Raw genomic sequence first — 24,159 nt, forward strand, 5'->3', positions numbered from 1 at the left:
GTGTGAGGTCTTAAATGCATTTATGTACATGTATCTCTTTTTGGAGTTTAGTTAAGTTTGAGAATTCGAAACATTTTACCAAAAATTTATTCTACACATGTAGGTTGCAAACTGAAAAGGTTACATTAAATAAGCTAAAAAATTGAGCATACTAGGTTTACAGTTTGTAGCATACAAGTAAAAATGTTAAACCTACTGCAACAAACTTTTAAAAAACTTTGAAGTCACATTTTAGTTCCAAGACTTTGGTGACAATCAAAAACAGCAGTTTGGATCAGCACAAGATGATGTTGAATGAAGTATCACATCATCATGTGTGAAGGAAAGAGCCATTTTTGTTGGATTTATGCCTTAAATATAGAGGAACGCATGTAAACTACTCATATTGAAACAAAAAAACATTTATTACAACTCAGTGAAGATTTATTTCAACACTAACTTAAAAACGTTTTAATTCCCAGTACACATACTTACACCTCACAATCAATTTACGCATATTTATAGGTTATTACACACTGGAATACATGCGCCCTATTTAACTGCTGATCATATCTGAAAAACTCGCCACAAAAATGCCTAAAACAAAATTTATCGACATTTTTCCACTCTCTCGCAATGCATTTTTGGGGCTTCCTTTTCAGCCGCCATTACGCTTCAATTTGCTTCAAAAACCACCCAACCCAAAAACAGAAAACACAAGTTGTCGCACGAACTGGATTGCAGTGTTTCGGATCATGGGGATGAAAATGGGGCGAATTTAGCGCGATTTTTGCATTGCGCCTTATGGAGCCGATTTATAAAATGATTAATTTGGATACCTTTGCAATGTTTAATTTTGCAAATTCTGCCAAATTTTGAATGAACGTATAACTACGCTTAACTTATAATGTTTAAATGGAACTGATATGGATGAACATGAGATAGAGTTTAAACAGGTTTTAGCGGGTAAATTTTCCAGTAGATATATATGTAGCCTACTTAAGTCCCGAAAGATACAAAGGTTGTGATGTATATTCATCTAAAATTGGAATAAATAGTTTGACTATGTTCCTCCAACGTTAGAAAAGTGATGACGTAATAGTGACGTCTTTTTTACATATGCATTTTGATATTAAAAGCTTTTTACAGTACCTTATAAGTAGGGCAATTATTTTTTGACCTAAAAAACGAAAAATTTTGACCTACAAATTGAAAATTTTGACCTTAAAAAACTTTTTTTTGACAAAATTTTGACCTATGAAGAATTCAAGTAGTTAAATTATGCATTATCGTTCAAAAAGTTAAAATATGGCTAGGCTAATCTAACTAGAGCGAAAGAATGTGCAAAAGTCTAACAGAAGGGCAAAAATCTGAACATAGACCTAACCTATTCTGAAAAGGGAATGAGCTAATTTAAAATCACTGCCAAAAAACTGCAGCTAAGACACAACGAAAATTATTCAATACATTTGTATAAACGAAAGATACATGAAGTATCTAAAGCAAAACCGAAGCAAGAGCTGCACCTAACCTGCAGCTGCTGTAAAATGACTTGGGACCTACCAAAATTTTGCACGTTTTGAGGTGTGTTGAGCATCACACCATATCAACCTAATTGTTTCACTCACTTGATGGTTTATGATTCGCAATAATTGGGGCAATGGGCCAATTACAACAGTATAAAGTAAGCTACAAGGTGTAAAACGAATAGTTTGCTGGCAGTGCGACCTCTACAACACCATAACAATGCAGTTTGTAAACAATTTTAACTTTGTAAAAAATGAAAGACTTTCTTCAATTTTTTGATATGGAATGTTTCTGTTGATTTTTTCAAGCTTTAAGCATTTTTCCAGATGGTGAACTGCAATAAAAAAATAAAGATAAAGTGTATGCTCATTTGACTTGACAATTATGGGTTAAACAAAAGAGGGTTGAAATAGGCTATTGCTGCCAGGCATACTGTATAACAAAGTATTGCTCATCCAGCAGTTTTTATTATAAATAATCGACGTTTCGACGTCCTATACAAGACGCCTTCATCAGGATAATGACGTAACTTGGAGAACAAAAAAAAAAAAAAGAGGGTTGAGTTTAGTCACCAATAAGCAGTCTAAGTGTTATAAAACAGAGTTAATATTCAATATTGGGGTTTTTAACTGTGCTAAAATTCAAAATAACCAGAAATACAGAAAGAGTTGAGTTTAGAAAGGCAGTAACAAGGCAGCCACTTACTGTGAATCATTTCAATTCAAATCCAATCTACAAGCCCTCATATGACAGTGTGCTGGTCCTCACTTTGCTTCATATAAAGGTAAGAACTTGAAATTATTCTCACTGAAAGGTCTCTTTGCATTGCTTCATTGCCAGAACCTTGATGCCAATCAGGTACCTCAATCTTGATTCTTGGCTCATTTTAGTGTTTAACATATTCATTTTACAGCTTAGAATGCATTTGTTTTTGTCTTGCTGTTTTACAATTAACTGCCATTTTGATATAAAACCCAATTTACCTGCAATTATTATCACAGCAAAAATAATATTTGCCAATGAAAAACAAATTTAATGCTCCACTGCCATTACCGATAAAACCGTCCGCTATCGGGCTGTGTTATAACACAGGTTAATCCCGCCCGATAAGAAACGCATTATTCTGCGTAACACAGCCGATTTTAATCGGGGACTTCCAGACGGATCGGGTGGTCTGCAAAATCTCGACAAGTGTACCGCTACGACTAGCGGCGCATAGTGACAACTCAATATCGGTAGAGCTACTAACACTGAGCTTGGGCAGGAACTTGGCCGAACGGTCTGGCGCGCCTGACCCATATACAGACATAAAAAACCCTGATCGGGATTCATCCCCGGGAGAGTCCTGGGTTCGAACCCCGTGAAAAAAACACAAAAAAAAAAACACTGAGCTTCACCTTTGGCTCGACCTGGGAACTTCTGGTAGGTGGCGCAAAAGAGCATAGGCGTTTATGTTGCTGTTACAGCAATTTGGGTTTTCGGTAAGAATAATTGCTGAGTCAGCACCATAAACGCCTATGCTCTTTTGCGCCACCTGGCAGAAGTTCCCAGGTCGAGCCAAAGGTGAAGCTCAGTGTTAGTAGCTCTACCCTCAATATCTAATTGGTTCACAGAGAAACATAGAAATTTGCTTTATATCTTGGGTATGTAGTATCTATGGTTCGACTCCCTGGTTTATAGAGATCAGTGGTTAAGGCTACTGGCGGGAAACATAGAAAACATTTAATCCTTAGATTTCTATGACAAAAAACACGTGGTTCGTACTTAGTAGCCTTTCATTTGCAAGCTAAGTCACTTTGTTTGCAAGTTGCAACGCTTAAAACCCAGACCAGGTAGAGCTGACACGAACTCAAAATCCAAGTTTGTTAGTAATTGCCTTGTATGATACTTAGCTTAAATGTTTCGAAATCGGTTAAGGTCATCATTTCAACTAAAATATAGCCCTAACGGCCAGTATGGATAGTATGGCAGCTGCACACCCGAGACTATTTTTTTCAAGTTTGATTGCACACTTCAGACATTTGTTAGGTTTGCGACACCTGGTGTGTTTGTTCTCTTTAAAAAAAATTCGCCTTCGAAATTTTCGTTTTACATTAGTTAACCAGTGGCGCAATTGCATTTGACGGTTATTTTGAGATTTTGTTAAATATTTGTAAATCGGTTAGCTTTTTCTTAATGAGGTGCACACTTAACTGGTCCGTGCACAACTTAAAATTTCTTCGTTTACACTTGCACACTTGAAAATTCTTCGTGCACACCCGAGATCTCGGCGAAATGTGGCCTAACGGCCTAACCAAATTTCATACAAATGGATGGACTTTGGCCCTAACCGTTTTTGTTTTACTGTCTGCAAAACCAAACTTTTTGGGTTTTATGGAAGATGAACAGAAGTTCAAAGTTACCATATACCACAGCACAGGGCAAGGAACCAAGGGCAGTAGTGAAATTTGTTGGAGGGTGATATAAATATGTAACTCCAAAAATAAATCAATTATATGACCTTTTAATTGAAGTCTATTTTATTACTTAAAAAATTCAACTCAAAAATCAAAAGATTAGGTCGCTTTTAGTGATGTAGCTGAAGTGTTTTTAAAGGTTTCCACCATAAATGTGTTGTTAGTTCAAATTTTTAAATGTCAAATTTGTATGTCAAAATAATTTGGGGCCAGAAGTATACCTGTGTTCTATCTTCTTATACTGCTGTAAGTTACTTAACTTTGTTTAAATACCATTTTTATAGTTTAAAATGTTAAAAAAGTTATGTAAATATGTTATATCCATGCAGGTGTATTAAAACATTTTGAGATGTTTATGATATTACTTGCTGCCATAATTGGAGTGGTTGTTTATGGTTTAATAATACAGGTTTTAAAATTTCGAAGCCAGAAATTTTATAAAAAGGTGAATGATGTGTATCAGAGTTGTGTTTGATCAGAAAATAATAACATATTAATCATGAGTCTTTTTGTTCCCGTAGGCCTTCGAATCTAAATTTGTGAACATATTCTATGGGACTCAAACTGGTACTGCACAAAGGTTTGCGTTAAAACTTGAAAAGGCCTTGGCTGATTTACACATTGCATGCAAAACACACTCGCTTGATGATTTTGGTTTTGAGGACAACTACGGTGAAATGGTATGATGTTTAATGCTTTGACATGTCTTTGAATTTTGTAGCCTTGGATTCACATCAAAGTAGATTTTTGGGATGTAATAGTCACTTGTCTTGTTTGTTGTTAAGTGCTTTTTCGGAAGTTTGCATGCAAGTTTACAAACACAAACTCCAGTGCTCTATCGGATTTTTATTATGGGTCCCCTTTTCTTTTTTTTTCTTTTTTCTTTTTTTCTTCCCTGAAGTTTGTCCACCCCATTTTGCCATGAAATCTTTGGTGAATTTAGATGAAACTTTCACAGATGGTAGATATGGTTGTGCAGATGTGCCATCTGCTTCGTTTGTCATGACAACCCCGGTATTTACCCCGCTAGCCCCCAAAATGTAAAATGTTGTTGGTGCGCACCACAAACGTTAGTTTTCTGCTAGCCATCAAAGTGTAAAATGTTGTTGGTGCGCACCACAAATGTTAGTTTTCTGAGGTGTTATAAAGGCAACCAGACATTTGTTACCAGTGTTTGTGGGTTTGTTCGAGGATGTTTTGCAGTTGACACTTAACAGCCTTATGACGTCAGAAGCATTGACGAATGTTGCTAATAACACCTCTAGTGGTCAAAATGTTAAACATTGTCAGAATTGGATAAAATTTTACATGACTGTTGATTGGGTCGTTGTGGTTTCATATTTTATACTTTTGGGTTTTAAACCCCATCAGTTACCCCACTAACCCCTAAAATGGGTGAGTGTTTTAAACGCTGTCGGAATTAGATGAAATTTTGACAGCTTGTATAATTTGTCATTTTTAGGTTTCAATTGTTGTGTTTAACCCTGTAGCCCCAATATTTACCCCTCTAGCCCCCTAAAAGGGTGAATTTGTTAAACATTGTCCGAATTGGATGAAATTTGGACAGCTTATAGAGTGTGCTACTTATAGTTGTTGTTTGTTATGTTCAACTTTGTCGCCCCAACATTTACCCCACTAGCCCCCCAAAATGGGTCAATTTTTCAAACTATGTCTGAATTAAATGAAATTTGGAGAGCTTGTACAGTGCAATATTTATAGGTGTTAATTGTTGGGTTCAACCCTGTAGCTCTATCATTTACTCCACTAGCCCCCAACAGTCACATGCAATTCGCGCTGATTTGTGTTATAGGAGCTGATTGTTGTGTTTTAGCCTATTTTCTCACTGTTTAACACTTTTTTTCTCAGATAGACCATAAAATAGAAAAACCTTCAAAAATGTATAAATGGACTGAATTTGAATAGTTTGTTCTCCATATAGCATATTTATTCAGGCACAGTACCAATCACTGTGTTTTACCTTACAACACCCGACTTTCTCATGGTTATCTCTTGAAATGTATTATTTACAACTTTGCATGTGTGGGGGACCCATGAGTTTTTGCTTGCAGAAACAGCCAAGGTTATAAAAGACAATGGATGATATGGGACCTAATATAAAATTAGTGTAGAAAATATGTGTTATAGTGTATATGCAAGGGCAATATGTGCTAAGCCACCCTTCTAGTTTTTTATTTAATTTATTTTATTACATACTATGTTTTATGCAGCATTTAGGATCAGCCCAAACTAATTTGGTAATGTTTTGAAATTAGCACCAAAAACTGGTTGTGTTTCCATGTCGCTAAACACAGTAAGAACAACATGTAGCAAGATGTGCTCCCTGACTTTTAGGGTTTTGGGCTGAAATAAACCATGGTAATCTAGCCTTGGAATGTAATAAAAACTACAAACCTGTGCTGCAACTAAACTTGACACATCTAAAACTGTGCTGAAAGTGTTTTTTCAGCTTCTAAATCCCATGTATTTTGTTCAAGGTTATATCAAGAAATGTTTAAAGTCAGGGTCCAATAATTTTGTGTGTGCGTTTTTGTGGTGTAATAGTGTTATTAAGGCAACCAGACATATGTCATTTGTGTTTGTGCCATAGGCATAGAGTTTCAAAAGATACAGGGGGTGTGACTTTAGATCAGTGGTTCCTAATCAGGGCCCATGGCACTGCTTTAGATCATCGGCGTCAATACCGATACCATGTGCACTATCTGTACCCGAATAGTACCAAATACCGATACCTTTCCTGTACTTGCTGTCACATTATTTTGCAAATAGTCTGTTTCAAATGCAGCTGACTATGTATTGTTGACGTTTAAACTGAGTTCATATTGGATCAAATTGAGGCCGTTGCAAACGGACATAAAGCACAACTTTAGAATCTTTAATGTAGACCTGCACATCAAGATCAAAAAGATGGCTTTAAGCACCTTTTTGAACAAGTTGGCGCAAGGAATTTATTAACTAGAAAGTCCTATTTTATGGGTCCCCTTCCCTGAAGGGGACACATATTGTTTTTGTCCGTATTTTTTTTTTCTTTTTTCTGTCTAACGCTGGTTTGTAACGCTGGTTTGGTCAAGAAAGAGTGCTTTAAATTTATTTAAATTTAGACATATGTTAGATATTAATCCAAACTTGGTCCACCTGAAGTTTGACCCCAAATTACCCAGCGGTTCACCCACAGGTCCCCGAAACGTAAAATTTTTAACGCTGGTTTGTAACGCTGGTTTGGTAAAGAAAGAGTGCTTTAAATTTATTGAAATTTGGACATATGTTAGATATTAATCCAAACTTGGTCCACCTGAAGTTTGACCCCAAATTACCCAGCGGTTCACCCACAGGCCCCCCAAACGTAAAATTTTTAACGCTGGTTTTTATCGCTCATGTGGTAAAGAAAGAGTGCTTTAAATTTTTTTAAATTTGGACATATGTTAGATATTAATCCAAACTTGGTCCACCTGAAGTTTGACCACAAATTATCTAGCGGTTGACCCACAGGCCCCCGAAACGTAAAATTTTTAACGCTGGTTTGTAACGCTGGTTTGGTAAAGAAAGAGTGCTTTAAATTTATTGAAATTTGGACATATGTTAGTTATTAATCTGAACTTGATCTTTCAGAAGTTTGACCCCGATTGACCCAGCGGTTCACCCACAGGCCCCCGAAACGTAAATGTGTCTAACACTCGTTTGGTCAAGAAAGACACTGTAGGCAGAAGTCCCAAGAGAGTAACTCATTGGTTTACGATAGTAGGAGGGCTCAGCTTGACATCGGACAGACGTTTCACGACACGTCGTTTCGGTGATTAGAAATCAGCTGTTTTGCACAGCAATGCTATTTCGTTTTATTAAGTTATCACTCACATTTTCAGTTTTGGCAAAGGTTTCACACCTATGACATGATTTAAACCTAATAAGCGTGCTTCGGTTTGGTATATGTCAAGCAAAACTTTGTTAATAAAAATAAAGATGAAAAAATAAACTTGACATTTTTGCAAGATAAATGTTTTTTTAAATGCTCGTTGTCAGGTTGGCCGCCGCATGACCACGGGTTACTTAAGGTCAACTAGTAGGTATCACTAACACAGTTCAGAACTTTCTTTCGTCATAACGTAGCGGTTTTTTGCAATCGATTTAGGAATCAATACTCAAGGCATGTATAAATTAGGTTAAACGGTGTTGTTGAACACCAAGGACTGCATGCTATTGAAAACGGTGTCAAAAGGTCAAACAGTTGTTTGGCGTGTGCACCCTGAGAGGTTACTACAGGTCAATGGTACTCGTTTTGCGAAACAAACTTAAATGAGAAACAATTTGTTATGTATACACTTGTAGCAAATTGTTTTTTAATTTAAAGTGTCTGTAACACAACTGTTACAGCTTTCTAGAAAAAAAATGTGTTTGAAACCTGACCTTGGACCACAATATCTGGGTCAAAGCAAGAGAATCAATTGAAATTATTTTTTTTGTTCTTTTTTAAAGTTTTTGTAATTATATGACAATAATAGTGCAAAAAGAATACGAACAAAATTTTTTTATTGTTGGGTTAATGCATTTTAAAAATTTGTCCTTAAAAATCTAAAAATCACTGCAACATTTGTTTACCGTAAATCCACACAAACACGCGTGTGGGGACCCATTCGTTTTTGTTTACAAAAACAATCATATGTGTAGATCAAATCATGTGTATAGTAAATTGGTAAATATCGTATAGAATATATAAAATGGTAGTATATCAGAAAGCCACCATTCTAGTTTTTTTGCAGGAAGTTTTTGCGCCAAAAAAAAAATGCAGTCACACGATCGCGCCGTGCGACTAATAAACTTTTGTAGCCACAATTACAGGTGGTCTATATTATTATGGGTCCCCTTTTATGAAGGGGACACATATTGTTTTTCTTACGTATGTTTTTCTTTTTTCTGTCTAACGCTGGTTTGTTAAATGCGTTTGGTCAAGAAAGAGTGCTTTAAATTTATTCAAATTTGCACAGATGTTAGTTATTGTTCCAAATTTGATCCTCCTGAAGTTTGACCCCAAACGACCCAGTGGTTCACCCACAGCCCCTCCCCCCCAAAAAAAATTAAAAACGGCTGTACTGACTAAAGTACATAATCTGAGAGTTTCATGGTTTGTTGGTTGGTGCAATGTATGGTATTCTAAAGAATTTTGTAACTTTTTATTGGATTCACCCATTTTACCCCTTAAACCCCCAAATAATAAGTTTTAGGCCAAAAATACAAGCCCTAATGTGCTGAAATGTTAAACAATTGTTTGCAGTAGGTTATTCGTTCAGTACTTACAATTTTGCCTTAATCGGCCAAATAGTTACTCTTACAACCCATAATATGTGTACACTGTCAGTCAGATAGAAGTCTCAACTCTCAAGGGAGTAATTCACTTGTTTACGATTAAGGCGGGTGAATGCAGCGGGATTGCTCAGCTTGACGTACAGACGTTTTACGAGACAGTCGTTTCGGTGATTAGAAATCAGCTGTTTTTGCGCACCTATGCTATGTTGTTTTATTAAGTATCAAGCACATTTTCAGTTGTGGAAAATTGTGTTAAAAACTGACCTTGAACGACAATATCAAGGTCAAAGCATGAGATTAAATTAAAAGTATTTTTCCCGTTCTTATGTACTGTTTTTATTTGTAATAATATGACAATAATGATGCAAAAAGAATACGGACAAAACTTTTAAAGCTGGGTTATTGCTAAAGTTGGTTAAGTTTTTTCTTAAGAATCTAAAAATAACCAGGACGTTAAATTCGCACAAACACGCGTGTGGGGACCCATCTGTTTTTGCTTGCAAAAACAATCATATATGTAGATCAAATGATGTGTATAGTAAATTGGTAAATATTGTATAGAATATATAAAATGGAAGTATATCAGAAAGCCACCTTTCTAGTTTTAAATAATTTTCTTAGAATAACAATAAAGTAATGATGCAGTGGCACAACTAGATCAGGCAACGATCTACCAATGTGGTTTTCACGAAAAATTCGCTTTACGTAAGTCGCATATTTTACTGTTGCGATACTATGCTAACTGTGTAAAAGGTGCGACATGACTGTCATCAGTTGAAGTAGTGATTTCTGCACACTCTTTTATAACCTAAAAAGAACATTTACTCTCATTTTATTGCAAAAAATTAAAACGATCATGATAGAGTCACATTATTAACACAACCATTCCATCTGCATACATAAACCAAATTGTTAACTTGTTTGCCAGAAAAAGATGATTTCTTGCAAGTGATGTCTTGGTTGCCAACCCTAAAAGCAACAATTAATTTAGTAAATAACTGTTTTCTGTTAAATGTGAGGCAACAACAGTTAGATTGTTGCCTTTGCTAAACACAAATGACCAACCACCAATAAAACATTATAACTTTGTAAGGTTAAAATAAGTCATTAAAAAAATTAAGTAATTGCTAACATGAAATAAGCAAGTCTTACCAAGCACAGTGCATACTAGTCCTTCTGAGTGGCAGGTTGTACATCTTCAAAACTCCCTAATAAATCAACCTTAAATTTGCACAGTTTGTTCATTATCACCTTTTAAGGTGTCGTTTTTTGTGTTTCACCCTGTAGCTCCAATGTTTACCCCACTAGACCCCTAAAACGAGTGATTTTTAAAAGTAATGTCAGAGTTGGATGCAATTTGCACAGTTTGTTCATTATCACCTTTTAAGGTGTCGTTTTTTTGTGTTTCACCCTGTAGCTCCAATGTTTACCCCACTAGACCCCTAAAACGAGTGATTTTTAAAAGTAATGTCAGAGTTGGATGCAATTTGGACTGTTTGTTCATTGTGCTATTGTTAGGTGTTGATTGTTGTGTTTTACCCTGTGGCGCCAACATTTACCCCATTAGCCCCCAGTATGGGTGAATTTTTTAAACAATGTCTAATTTGGATAAAATTTGGAGAGTTCGTTAAATTTGGCATTTTTATGTGTCGATTATTGTGTTTCACTCTGTAGCCCCAATATTTTTACCATTTGTTACTGTTTGTTTATGTTGCAGATTGGAAATGGCACTGCCATATTCATTATTTCTACATACTCTGATGGAAATGCCCCTGTGAACTCAAAATGGTTTTACAAATGGATCAATGAGACATCAAATGATTTTCGAATTCAAAAGTGTATGTTGAAGGGATTGCAATATGCAGTTTTTGGTCTTGGTGACTCTGCTTACACCAGCAACTACAACAAAGTACTTCCATATTTTATTTAGGTTTAAGTGACAGTCTGATATGGATATTTATATTTTAGGTGGGAAAGAATGTGGACAAGTGGCTGCACAAACTGGGTGCCACCAGAATCTACCCCTTTGGTGAAGGAAATGAACATGCAAGTCATAGTCTGCATGGAAGCCAGGAAAAAGATTTTCAGTTGTGTTAAGTTTTTTTCTTTTTTTGATTATCAGATATAGATTGATATAATTTGTTGTAGTGCATGGATGGTGGTAATTACTGATGTTTTAGTTGCTCTCCTCAAAAAAAGAGAGTGGAGCATGGAAAAAGTTGGTGATTTAGAAAAAGTAACTTTTTTGATTGTGTGTTTGAAAATGCATTAGGATCTAAATTCAACATGTATGCAGAAATCCCGTCTAAGCATTGAGGATTTGGATGAGAGTGATGATGCACCTGAAGAATTACCTGATGACCTTGTTGATGTAGAGGATGTGGCTGATACAGTTTACCAACAAATGTCCAATTCTAACAAGATGTAAGTATCTCAAGTCATATATGAAGCTTGAGCTGCATGTACATGGTAATCCTAATGTATGGTAAGTTTTTGCATAAACAAGTATAGATTTTCCGTGGTGAAACAGTACAAAATACACACTAAATTTTGTTTTCAGAAATGGTGTAGCTGTGAAGGCAATTACAAAAAAGAAGAACTTAAAAGAAATGATAACTCCAGAGCTACGTAAAAACTTATCAAAACAAGGTGATGTATATTTTTACTGATAATATAAATTGTAATAGTAGTTATAGGTATGTGTTTAAGAAGAATGCACAAGTTCTTTTTATATTTTTTTAAACATAAAGTAGAAATATGTTACAGATAAGTGTTTATTTAGGTTGTCAGTGTGACAAAGTAGTTAAAAGTTAAATCTGTATTGTATATTTGGGTGGATTTGTTATGGGTCCCCTTCCATGAACAGGACACATGTTGTTTTTGTCCTTTTTTTTCTGTTTAACACTGGTTTGGTCAAGAAAGAGTGCTTTAAGTTTATTTAAATTTGGACAGATGTTAGTTATTAATCCAAATTTGATCCTCCTGAAGTTTGACCCTGAATGACCCAATGGTTCATCCACAGGTCCCCAAAACGCAAAATTTTTGAAATGGCTGTACTGACTAAAGTACATCATCGAGAAGTTATATGCTTTGTTGGTTGGTGCAATGGAAAGTTTTCTGAAGAATTTTGTAACTTTTAATAAAATTCACCATTTTCACCCCTTCAACCCTGAAATATTTGGTTTAACTTTAGGCCAGAAACACAAGCCCTAATGTGCCGAAATTTTAGACAATTGTTTGCAGTAGGTTGTGTGTTTAGTATTTGAAATTTTGCCTTAATCAGCCAAATAGTTACTATTTTAGCCTATAATATGTTTACACTGTAAGTCAGATAGAAGTCCCAAGGGAGTAACTCACTGGTTTACGATTAAGGGCGGTTTAATGCAGAGCAGGATAGCTCAACTTGACGTACAGACACACATTTTATGAGACAGCTGTTTCAGCGATTAGAAATCAGCTGTATTTGCACAGCAATGCCATGTCGTTTTTTAAAGTTATCATGCACATTTTCAGTTTTGGCAAAGGTTTCACACCTAAGCCGTAATTTAAACTCTATAAACATGCTTCGGTTTCGTATATGTCAAGCAAAACTTTGTTGATTAACATAAAGGTGAAAAAATAAACTTGACTTTTTCGAAAGCTGCGATAAATGGTCTTTAAATTCTCGTTGTCAACTTGCTGACAGCATGACCACGGGTCACTTTACAAACACATCAATACTTCATACACACATGAGGGGACCCTTTCGTTTTTGGTTGCAAAAATGATCATATGTGTACATCAAATGATGTGTGTAATAAATTGGTAAATAGGATATAGAATATACAATATGGAAGTTTGTTAGAAAGCCACCTTTTCTAGTTTTTTCTTCTGTTTATTGTGAGTGAGCGAGTAAAATGTTTATGTGGTAGCAGATGGGTACCTGAAATTAGACCAAATATTTTTTATGCTTGTTATGTGCATTGACCTCTATATATCCTTTTAAATGTTTATGCTTACTTTCATGGGTCCTTCAGGTCAGAGATACACACTCCACCACCTGACATGACAAAGTAGTAACCTCTTTGCTTCACAGTTGGGTACCCTGCAGGACAGGTTGTTTTGATGATTAGAATAAGGCTGTTTTTGTGCAGCAGTCAGTGCCATTTCAGCCAATAGTGTAACATGTGTTTTCTGTTTCAGCATATAATGCACACCTTATCATTCTAAAATAAAACAAACAAACAAACAATACTTGGACTTTGTATGCATCCAGCAAAATGTTGTTGTTGAACATTACCGATAAATGGCACAAATAAAACTGCGATAAAATGTTTCAACTGTTATAGCCGGGCAAAAACTTTGTTGAAGGAAAGATACGTACATACAAAATTAGAATAAAATTATAAATGTGATAAGCGGAAATTTCTTGTCAAATAGCAGTGCAATGGAAGTCGTGGTGTTTAATTGATTTTGGTTGATAAACAGTGTAATGCATGTAAATCAGGGGTCACCAAACTACTGCCCGCGAGGTCATTTCATCCAGCCTGCGACCACATTTTTGGGTTTGCCAAATCGTATTGATAACTTTTTAACATTTAAAAATTAATCTACTCCTTACAAAAGTTTTTTTGCCACAATATAAAGAATTAATATTACATAGTAACATAGGATTACAACACCCAGGATTGATCCAAAACCAGTTTGTTAGGTCACATACAAAACTGTGTTAATTGTGCGCAAACAACTGCCTTCTTTTGTTACTCGTGACGTAATATACAAGCATTGCTCGTGAGATGAGACTAACTTTACAGTTTAACAGTCGCCTCACCAGATTTTATATGGGATTGTAGAAAGACCATATCTTGGCACCCACATAAAATCGCCTTGCGGGCTAAGTTTGGAATTAGATGTAACTAAAGTATATTAATTAGTGATAGGACAATACCAGTTTTGAAGCGAGTTTCGATACCGAGTATGATTACCAAGTACTTAAGTACAGTGTTGTACTTAGTTGTATATCACCTGCTTATTTATCTGCCATGGCTGGTGTACAGGCGTGCACACACACATGCAGAAAAAAGTAATCTCCATACGATAGCGAAAGAAAAAAATATGTAACCTGGCGGAACTTTTTCCCAAATTTGTTCTGTCCGAAGCATATATTGGCACAAAGTTTTCCGTATTCTTATAGTGTAAACCGGCCTTCGGTATGGAATGTTGGTATCGAAAACTGAGACAAAATATTTCAACACCGAGTATGAGTATCAAAACTACTAACACCGTTCGATACCGAGTACTGGGTACCCGTCCCATCACTAATTATGGGTCCCCTTCCCTGAAGGGGACACATATTGTTTTTGTCTATATTTTTTTTTTATTTTTTTCTTTCTAACGCAGATTTGTTCCCACGTTTTGGTCAAGAAAGAATGGTTCAAACTTTTTTAAATTTACACACATTATAGATATTGGTCTAAAGATGGTCCATGCGAATTTTGACCCCATTTGATCCCTTGGTTCACCCACAGCCCCCTAAAACGTGAAATTTTTAACGCGGATTTGTTCCCACGTTTTGGTCAACAAAGAATGGTTCAAACTTTTTTAAATTTACACACATTATAGATATTGGTCTAAAGATGGTCCATGCGAATTTTGACCCCATTTGATCCCTCGGTTCACCCACAGCCCCCTAAAACGTGAAATTTTTAACGCAGATTTGTTCCCACGTTTTGGTCAACAAAGAATGGTTCAAACTTTTTCAAATTTACACACATTATAGATATTGGTCTAAAGATGGTCCATGCAAATTTTGACCCTATTTGATCCCTCGGTTCACCCACAGCCCCCTAAAACGTGAAATTTTTAACACGGATTTGTTCCCACGTTTTGGTCAACAAAGAATGGTTCAAACTTTTTCAAATTTACACACATTATAGATATTGGTCTAAAGATGGTCCATGTGAATTTTGACCCTGTTTGATCCCTCTGTTCACCCACAGCCCCCTAAAACGTGAAATTTTTAATGTGGATTTGTTCCCACGTTTTGGTCAACAAAGAATGGTTTAAACTCTTTCAAATTTACGCACATTATAGATATTGGTCTAAAGATGGTCCATGTGAATTTTGACCCCATTTGATCCCTCGGTTCACCCACAGCCCCCCAAAACGTGAAATTTTTAAAATGGCTATACTTGCTAAAGCAGATGATTCTGGAGTTTCTTACTTTTTTGATTGGTACATTGCAGCGTATTTTAATGTATTTTGTAACTTGAAGTTGTATATATCCATTTTCACCCATTTACCCCCAAATATTTTTTTGTTTGTTATCATGTTAATGAGGTCAGAAATACAAGACTTAACCTGTTGAAATTTTAAACAGCTGTGTATAGGGTTCTCCTTGTTGGCTGGTAAAAATTTCAGTGCAATCGGCTCAGTAATAGTAAAAATATGTTTTTATATGTTGTCTTTTGTCAAATTTGTTCTCGCTCAGTGCACAGCTGATGCAATGCGAGTGATTGACGATAGTGGCGCATGGAAAAAATGCCTCTGCTTCACGCATGAATGCAGTCGTCATTTGACCATTTTCTTACTTTTTTGGAATTAAGATGTTACGATGTTAGTGATATTGCACTGTAAACGTTAACGCTGCGGGGTCACAGCAGGGCCAGGCGATGTGTATGACGTCATGACTGTATTTGCATGTTGCTCAGTGCACAGCTGACGCAATGGGAGTAATTGATGATAATGGCGCATGGAAAAAATGCCTCTGCTTCATGCATGAACGCGGTCGCCACTTGACCATTTTTTCACTGGTTGAAATAAAGATGTTACGATGTAAGTTATATTGCGCTGTAAACGTTAATGTAGGTCAACTTATTCGTGTTTCGAAACGCAGAGCGACAACGCAGCACGATTTGTTACACCTGTGTAAAGTGACTTCTCAAACTGAAAGCGTTAATAAAACTGTTTCAGAACAGGTTTTGGACATAAAAAGCCCAGCTAAGTATTGTTGGTATGTAGAAACTTAACGGCGCCAGGGAACGCTATGTGTGGATTAAAAATCATACTTCAACAAACAAAGGGCTGTGACTGTTACAAAACAAAAGTTTATTATTATTTCTTTAATACGACAAATGTCATCTGTGCAATTCAAATTCTTACCTAGCATATGCATGCGCCATTCATCCTGTTACGAACTCAAAATATATATGTGTGCGGGGACCGATTGGTTTTTGCTAGCAAAAACAATTATGTTATAACAGGCCACAAAAGTATTGGTACTATACTGAATGTATCCATCAAATATATATCCCTTACAATTATAATGAATGGTGCGTAAATATGTCACAGTTTCTGTAAAATTGAATATATAGGAAAACCACTATTCCAATTTAACAATGATTGTGCCCTTTTTTTACTGTTACAAAATCGCATATGCACACGTGTGGGGACCCATTAGATTATGCTTGCAGAAACAATTATGGTATAAAGTGCCAGGAAAAAGATCAGGACCCAATGAAATGTAGGTGCCAAATATATATCCATTATAAATATATTAAGTGGTGTATGTGATACATCGTTAAATATGATGTAGTATATATAAACTGGCAATATATAGGAAAACCACTATTCTAGTATTAATGCCAATACATTTAGGTACAATGTGGTTTTAGTCGGTCTACTTGAATGCATATACAATCATAGAATGCTGATGTTTTTCTAAAGGTTATCGCTTGGTTGGAAGCCATTCAGGCGTGAAACTTTGTCGATGGACGAAATCTATGCTTCGTGGTAGAGGAGGTTGCTACAAACACACTTTTTATGGAATAGAGAGTCATAGGTAAAAATTGAAAAAAATAAAAAATAAAAAAATAAACAAAACTTTGTTGTTTTTTACTCAGCTCGTGCTCATGATAAATGCATGACTTTGCAAAACTTTCATACATAATGTTGATTGTTGTGCATGGCATGACAAAAACTGAAGCAATAATGTAGTAGATATTCAGACATGGAATTTATGTATGCACAGTGAATGTGTAGTGTAGAGGTCGCCAACCTATGCATGCTACAGGCCAAAACCAAAATCAGCTAAGTAGCAGCGTGATATACTAATCATGGAACATAAAAGATGGTGGCTACTATGGGACCCATTTAATTAAGGATAAGGAATATATTAATAGTTAAAAATATGTTATGGTGTAGATGCAATGGCAAAATGTGCTAAGCCACCCTTCTAGGTTTAAAGTCTCTTCAAGGACCACAATAAATGGTCATTATCAGATTTTGTAGGAAAAGTTTAAACTAAACTTATACTAAAACAGGATTGGGAGCTTTTTTTTACTACTTTTTTAACATAAGAATATAATAAGGGACAAAAGTGTTGATTTAAATTATGAAACAATTGTATAACCATTGTAAATGTGGCAAATGGTATTTGTGGATATCCATAAAGTCGGTTGTGTCATATATAAATATATTAAGACTTATTTTTATTCTTGGCTAAAGCACTTATCAGTTATTTTTGTGATTAGAGTTTAAAATTATTTGGTTTTAGATGCATGGAAACTACACCTAGTCTGGCATGTGCAAATAAGTGTGTATTCTGTTGGAGACATCATACAAATCCTGTTGGCACGGAATGGAAATGGAAGCAAGATCCTCCACAATTGATTGTGGAAGAAGCAATAGCTAGTCATTATGATATGATTAAGCAATTTAAAGGTACAAACAAATATGTTAATCATATTAATAGGGATGTGCTGAAACTGCAAGTGTTCTGTTTGGTCGAGCACCGAGCATCTCACTTTAATGCTCGGTGCTCGGTGCATTCTGTCGTCACAAAAAGATCCCCTTTCTACGTTCTACAAGGCCTCTTACATCACCAGCAGTGTTTTATTAAGCTGTGCATGCCCATAAAGTATGCGTTTTTCCACCATCAAGAGTGCAATTAAAAATCATTCGTTTTTGTTCATAGACACCCTTTGGAACACTAGTTACATATGTTAGCAGGGCATAAATATGCAAATTTATCGCTCTGGTCAATTTGTGCAACTGCTCGGCCGAGCACCAAGCATTAAAAACAGCGACGCTCGGTACCGAGTACTCGGTTACTGGCTCGACTCGGCCCATCCCTACATATTAACCAATTTGCCAAACTTTGTTGTGTGAAAATTTGGATGTATAACCATTACATGCTATTACGGGTCCAGGAAATGTACACATATTGTTTTTGTCTGATTTTTTTTCCAACCTAAAGCTAGTTTGTTTCATGCATTTAGTTAAGAAATAGTGCTTCATAAACTTTCAAATTTACACCATTAATAGATGTTTAGCCAAAGTTTACCCCCCTATTGGCCCACCAGTTTAACCACACAAACCCAAAGTGTAAATTTCTAAGTATGACCATTCTTGCTATACATCAGGGATGGTGAACCTACTTAGTACTGCAGCCCACATGAACTGCACACCATTTCGGGCAGGCCAAAAAAATTCTAATTTCAAATTCCTGTTTGAAAATACATGTAGATATACACAAGTGGTTTTATATTTAACAAGCGGTTTTATATTTCAATGCTCCAGATTTGATTTTTTTCTTTGCTGTTTTGCCACAAACAAGGCATACAGGTTTATTACTAACCTTTTTTTTTCCAAGATTAGTTTTGAAATAACAATATAAGGATCAATTTTTCAACAATTTGTACAGTAAGCTAATAGCTGATTGAATGTGTGTCATTTTTATGGCGGTTTCACATCATAATGTTAAATGGGGAGATGTTGAATTTAAATCACCAGTAATGTCGAAGTCATTTCAAGATTTGTTCAGAAACATTTAATTTATTTTTTGATGCTATCTTGTATACTTTGACAAAATTGGGATGGGAGCCACATTAATTAGTCAAGTGGGTCGCACATTCCCCACCCCTGCTGTTGATTATGACCTAGTAGTTTTGTTCATTGTTTGTTTTTGCACTGCAAATAGTTTTAGAGTATTTGGTGTCGCTTACTTGATTTTACATCCAAATAACCCTTTTTTGGGGTCCCCTTTCCTGAAGTTAAAACCAAGTTTAATGCCCGCCAAGTGTCCCCCCAGACAGGTGCTGATAACGCACTTACTGCATGGGCTGTTTGGTCCCGACATACATTACTGGACAGCCACATTTTTTATCAACAACTTTTGACGTAAATTTATGTCAATCCGCACTCTACGCAAAACGTCTTTGGACGTAGATATATGTCAACCGCACTGAAAGTGTTAACCTCATTTTTATAAGATAAACTGAGTTTAGCCACAAAATGGAACTATTCTGTGACGCCCTTGGAAAATTGAAATGACACACCAAGGCATCGCGATGCACAGTTTGAGAACTACTGGTATATGGGTTGCTTTATGCAAGACCATGCATGCCACCAGGCAAAGTTAGTTGTATCACCCTGTGAAGGGTGGTGGACATTACATATAATGCAGCGGTTCTTAACCTTTTTTTGTCCATGTCCCCCTAAGGTGATTGTTGGGCACTTCACGCCCCCCTAAAACAGGCAAAAAACGGCAGTTTTTTCGAACACATGCAGCAATGGAACTAACAGAAGTTTGTTGTAAACCAGGGTTCATCTAATTACGGCCCGGGGGCGTTAAAGATTGTACAAACATTCATAATACATTTTAGTAATAATTTTACCGAGTCTAACAAGATTACAAGGCATAAGTATCATCCAAAAGCAGTTTGTTACGCCACAGACAAAAGCAAAGAATAGTAATTGTGTGCGAACAATTGCCTTTTCAGTTCTTTGTGGTAAAATAAACGTGCATTAGTTGGTATGTGACACTTTTATATTTTTCATTTACAAAAACAGCGGCACAATCTGAATACAAATAAGATCGTGGGAGGTCATGAACCCTTTGCGGTCTTGTCAAAATCGCCTCACGAATGCCAGTTTGGGAAAGGCTGCGCCAGGACTTGTAACCCATGCGGCTCTCGCGCGTGAATATTAAAATTATCCGGCCCGCTGTGAAAAAGTTTGGTGACCCCTGTTCTATACTGATCAACTAAAAACTTTACCACGTATGTTATTATTCAAAATTTGTGTTACGCTATAAGGTATTGCATCATCATATTCGTTTCTTTTTAAAACGTTTGTGCTCGCAAACAATACACACTTGCAAAGTTAATTTTAGGGGGAGGTGAGTCCAAAGTTAAATAAATTTGTTTATTCAACTTTTGGCTCACGCCCCCCTTGGAAATGTCTGGCGCCCCCCCCAGGTTAAGAACCACTGATATAATGTTTGTTTTGCTACTCTGTCACCTTATACAGTAGTTGTGCAGTGACCTAATGTGAAAACTTGGTTGTAGATGAATGAAGGGCCCTTACCACCAATAAATGTTTTTGTTGCTAAAACATTGTGTGTTGTTAAAAGCACATTCAGGGTGGTAGGTTTTTATGGAGTTGGTCTTCTTACAATACAATAAAGTGTATGTGACTTCTAAATGTCGGTGCACAAAGTCTGCAATCTTTTACTTGCAACAAGACATTTCCATTTGTAAACATAAAAAAAAACGTATTTTAACACTTTGTTTTCAACTTAAATTTGAAAATTGTTGTCGATATTTTAATGGCAACGTTAGGGAGTTATAAAAAATCCTACAAAAACGATCATGCAAAAAAACTGTGCAATCCAACATTAAATATATACATGTATTTGAAATTGTAACATGGAAAAATTATTGTGGTATATTTGTAAAAATCTGTATTGTTTCAGGTGTGCCTGGTGTACAACCTAAAAGATTTTCAGAGGGTTTTTCTATTCAACACTGTGCTCTATCTTTAGTGGGTGAACCTATTTTATATCCTGAAATTAATGAATTGATTGAGCTGGTCCATGAAAAGGTATCCAAATCACAAAATGAATTATTTCATTTCGACATTTGTCTAACTTTATTGCTTTTTCAGGGTATCTCTTCATTTTTGGTAACAAATGCCCAGTTTCCTGATGCTATTAGAGATTTACTTCCAGTCACACAGTTGTATGTAAGTGTGGATGCTGCAACACCAGAGAGTTTGAAAAAAATTGACAGGCCCCTATTCAATGATTACTGGCCTCGTTTTATTCAAAGCCTCAAATCCCTTTCTTCAAAGGTAAATGCCATGACTGTAATAACCTTCAGGTCACTTTTTTTAACAAGGTAACGAACAGGGTCAGCGGACTGTATACAGGTTGACTATTGTCAAATCTTGGAACAATGAGGAGATTGAATCATATGCCAAGCTGGTTTCCCTTGGAAATCCGGATTTTATTGAAGTAAAAGGTGATCATCTGTTTTTAAAAAAATTACAATAAAAAACATTGATTCCTAAACTACTCGTACCATACAAATGTTTTGTACAGAATACACATTAGAGTTGAAAGACAAAATAGTAAACCCAAAAAACATACAACTAAATTGGGGTTTGAAGTCTTTTCCAACTTTTGCTACAAATTAATTGTGTTACATTATGTTGTTCTCAAAGGTGTAACTTACTGTGGAAATTCCTCGAGCAGTGATGGGCTCACACTACGAAATGTACCATGGCATGAAGAAGTTCTTTACTTTGTTGGTTTGTTGGCCGAGTTGCTTCCAGGTTATGAAATTGCCTGTGAGCATGAACACTCCAACTGCGTGTTAATTGCCAATACTAAGGTTAAAAAGGCTGTTTTTACTCTTTTTTGAACACTTGTGTTTGTTCCTCCGTTGCAATAAATTTATGATATATTTTTCTTGTTATTGCAGTTTAAACAGTCTAATGGAAATTGGAAAACTTGGATCAACTATACACGTTTTCATGAGTTGTTTCAACAATACAAAGAAACTGGTCAAACATTTGAAGCTCATGAGTATAGTGATGTTACACCTAAGTGGGCTATATATGGTTCTGAGGAGCGTGGGTTTGATCCATGTGAAACCCGTTGGAAGCGAAAACAGAAAGTTTCACATGGCTGCTGACCCAGATTTGCGTGTTTTACATTTTTATTACCTGCTGTTTGCAGTAAAGCCAAGACATTGAAGGGCCTGAACTGTTTATTGGATGGGTGCATGTATTATAAAGCACGTTTAAAGACATTTGAGTGGTATTTTCCCCTTCACATCATATACCAAACTAACCTCCTAAAATTATCAATTATATTGCTTGATTGGATGACATATGGATAATTATGTAAAAATCTTGTTGTTATGATTTTGTATTGTTTCCGAAACACAACATGTGTACTTGTCTTGAACAAGTTGAATTTGCTGTCACATTAACTGACCATATTAACCACGGTCAACCATTTAATCGGTAACTTATGCGTAAGCCTTGGGCCGATTCTTAAAAATAGAGGTTAAGTTACTAATGATGTACCAAAGTTTCGGTCGGCCGACTGTGTCGTTTTGTCACCGTTTAGGCCCAAACCCCAAGTTTTGGTGTAGTGTTACCTTATATTTTGGTGTAGACCAGGGCTGTCCAACTCGAACAAACCGCCGTGCCAATTTTAGTTTTAAAATATACTTGTGTGCCAATGTTTGGTACTTTTTCCAAACCATGTCTTAAACGTCTTAAAGCTACGGACCCATTTCGTCAAATGCAAAACCTTTTGTGCTGTTATGGTATACTCAAGATACAAATAGTTTGCAACGGGAGTTTTGTCAAAAAAACGAACAATTTAATTAGTGCGTTGTGTAACTTTACTACTGATAATCTTTACTGAAGTTAGAATAAAGGCCAAAAAGAACCAATAGAAACGAATTTAATTGCGTGACAAATCCTAATGTTTACAATCTGAATATTTGTGTGCCATTTTCAAATGCTCTGCGTGCCACATTTGGCACGCGTGCCACGTGTTGGACACCCCTGGTGTAGACAGTGGTGAATGCAATAAATAAAATGTATGGACTCTTCAAAATTGACATTTTTGCTCGACTAGCTTAGGCTACATTTATTTCTGTTCAGTGGTGGCTCGTGCCTAGAATTTCCGAAAATTGAAAATTTCAAACTTTTTTGAAAAATAAGGCTGAAACCCAACTTTTTAATTGCTTGGAAATAATACCTAAACTTTCATGTTCGCCGATACGAAACATCATAAATTAGCTAATTGTTGTATCTATAACGAGCCAAGTCCATGGGCGTCCGCAAAAACATGGGAAGGCAATATTATCGTCACATCGCCGTTCGAGAAACGGTATTTCAGAACAAATATAATCTGACTGTGCTACTCATTTTTGCCAAATGTGGCAAAAACAATACAATAAGCACAATATTTACCTAACTATCACTGAAGTATGTGGTAGGTTGGCAAAAGTGGGATTTACACACAGGAACCTCATCAGATGTAACAATAGACACATTAAGGCAGTGGTTCCCAAACTATGGTACGCGTACCACCAGTGGTACGCGAAGGTCTCCAAGGTGGTACGCGAGCAACTTATTAAGTTCACACCAAACGATCGCAAATGATCTTCTAGTGATTATCGTAAGCAATATTTTAATTCACACAGGTTACGTAGAGCGTGAAATTTCATACTAAATTCTAATTCCTTGGTGTATTGATGAATTGAACTGTTAAGCAGGGTTTCATTGTGACGAAATAGGTTTATTATGACGTAATGAATCTGTTATTACGACGTAATAAGTCCACTAGTTGTGTTGACAGTAGCACTGTAGTGAAGGCGGTAAAAGTTTGACTAATTTTTGTTTAATATTTACGAGCCTTTAGTTACTAAAGGCTAAAGTTACTAAAGTAAAGGTAGTTAGTAAAGCTTATTAACATTTTTATTCACAAAATTCGAACAATTATTGTAGGTGGTACGAAAACGCTGCATGAACCAAAAAATGGTACGCGAGTAGATGAAGTTTGGGAACCAGTGCATTAAGGGTATCACATAATGCCGTT

At 36.0% G+C, this 24,159-nt stretch overlaps 1 protein-coding gene across 1 annotated transcript; it reads left to right on the plus strand.

Annotated features, from left to right (window-relative positions):
* Positions 1-4,275: 4,275 nt before the first annotated feature.
* On the plus strand, positions 4,276-23,172 carry LOC145237637 (S-adenosyl-L-methionine-dependent tRNA 4-demethylwyosine synthase TYW1-like). The gene is made up of 14 exons (XM_080100577.1): positions 4,276-4,407; positions 4,484-4,642; positions 10,996-11,187; positions 11,247-11,365; positions 11,427-11,514; positions 11,575-11,702; positions 11,839-11,927; positions 16,983-17,097; positions 17,812-17,978; positions 21,013-21,140; positions 21,204-21,389; positions 21,448-21,559; positions 21,762-21,931; positions 22,022-23,172. The coding sequence occupies exons 1-14, from the start codon at positions 4,312-4,314 to the stop codon at positions 22,232-22,234; spliced, it is 1,962 nt and encodes a 653-aa protein (XP_079956703.1). The 5' UTR covers positions 4,276-4,311; the 3' UTR covers positions 22,235-23,172.
* Positions 23,173-24,159: the final 987 nt, after the last annotated feature.

This window comes from Phallusia mammillata, chromosome 7 (assembly GCF_965637545.1).
Source record: "Phallusia mammillata chromosome 7, kaPhaMamm4.hap1.1, whole genome shotgun sequence".
NCBI lineage: Eukaryota > Metazoa > Chordata > Ascidiacea > Phlebobranchia > Ascidiidae > Phallusia > Phallusia mammillata.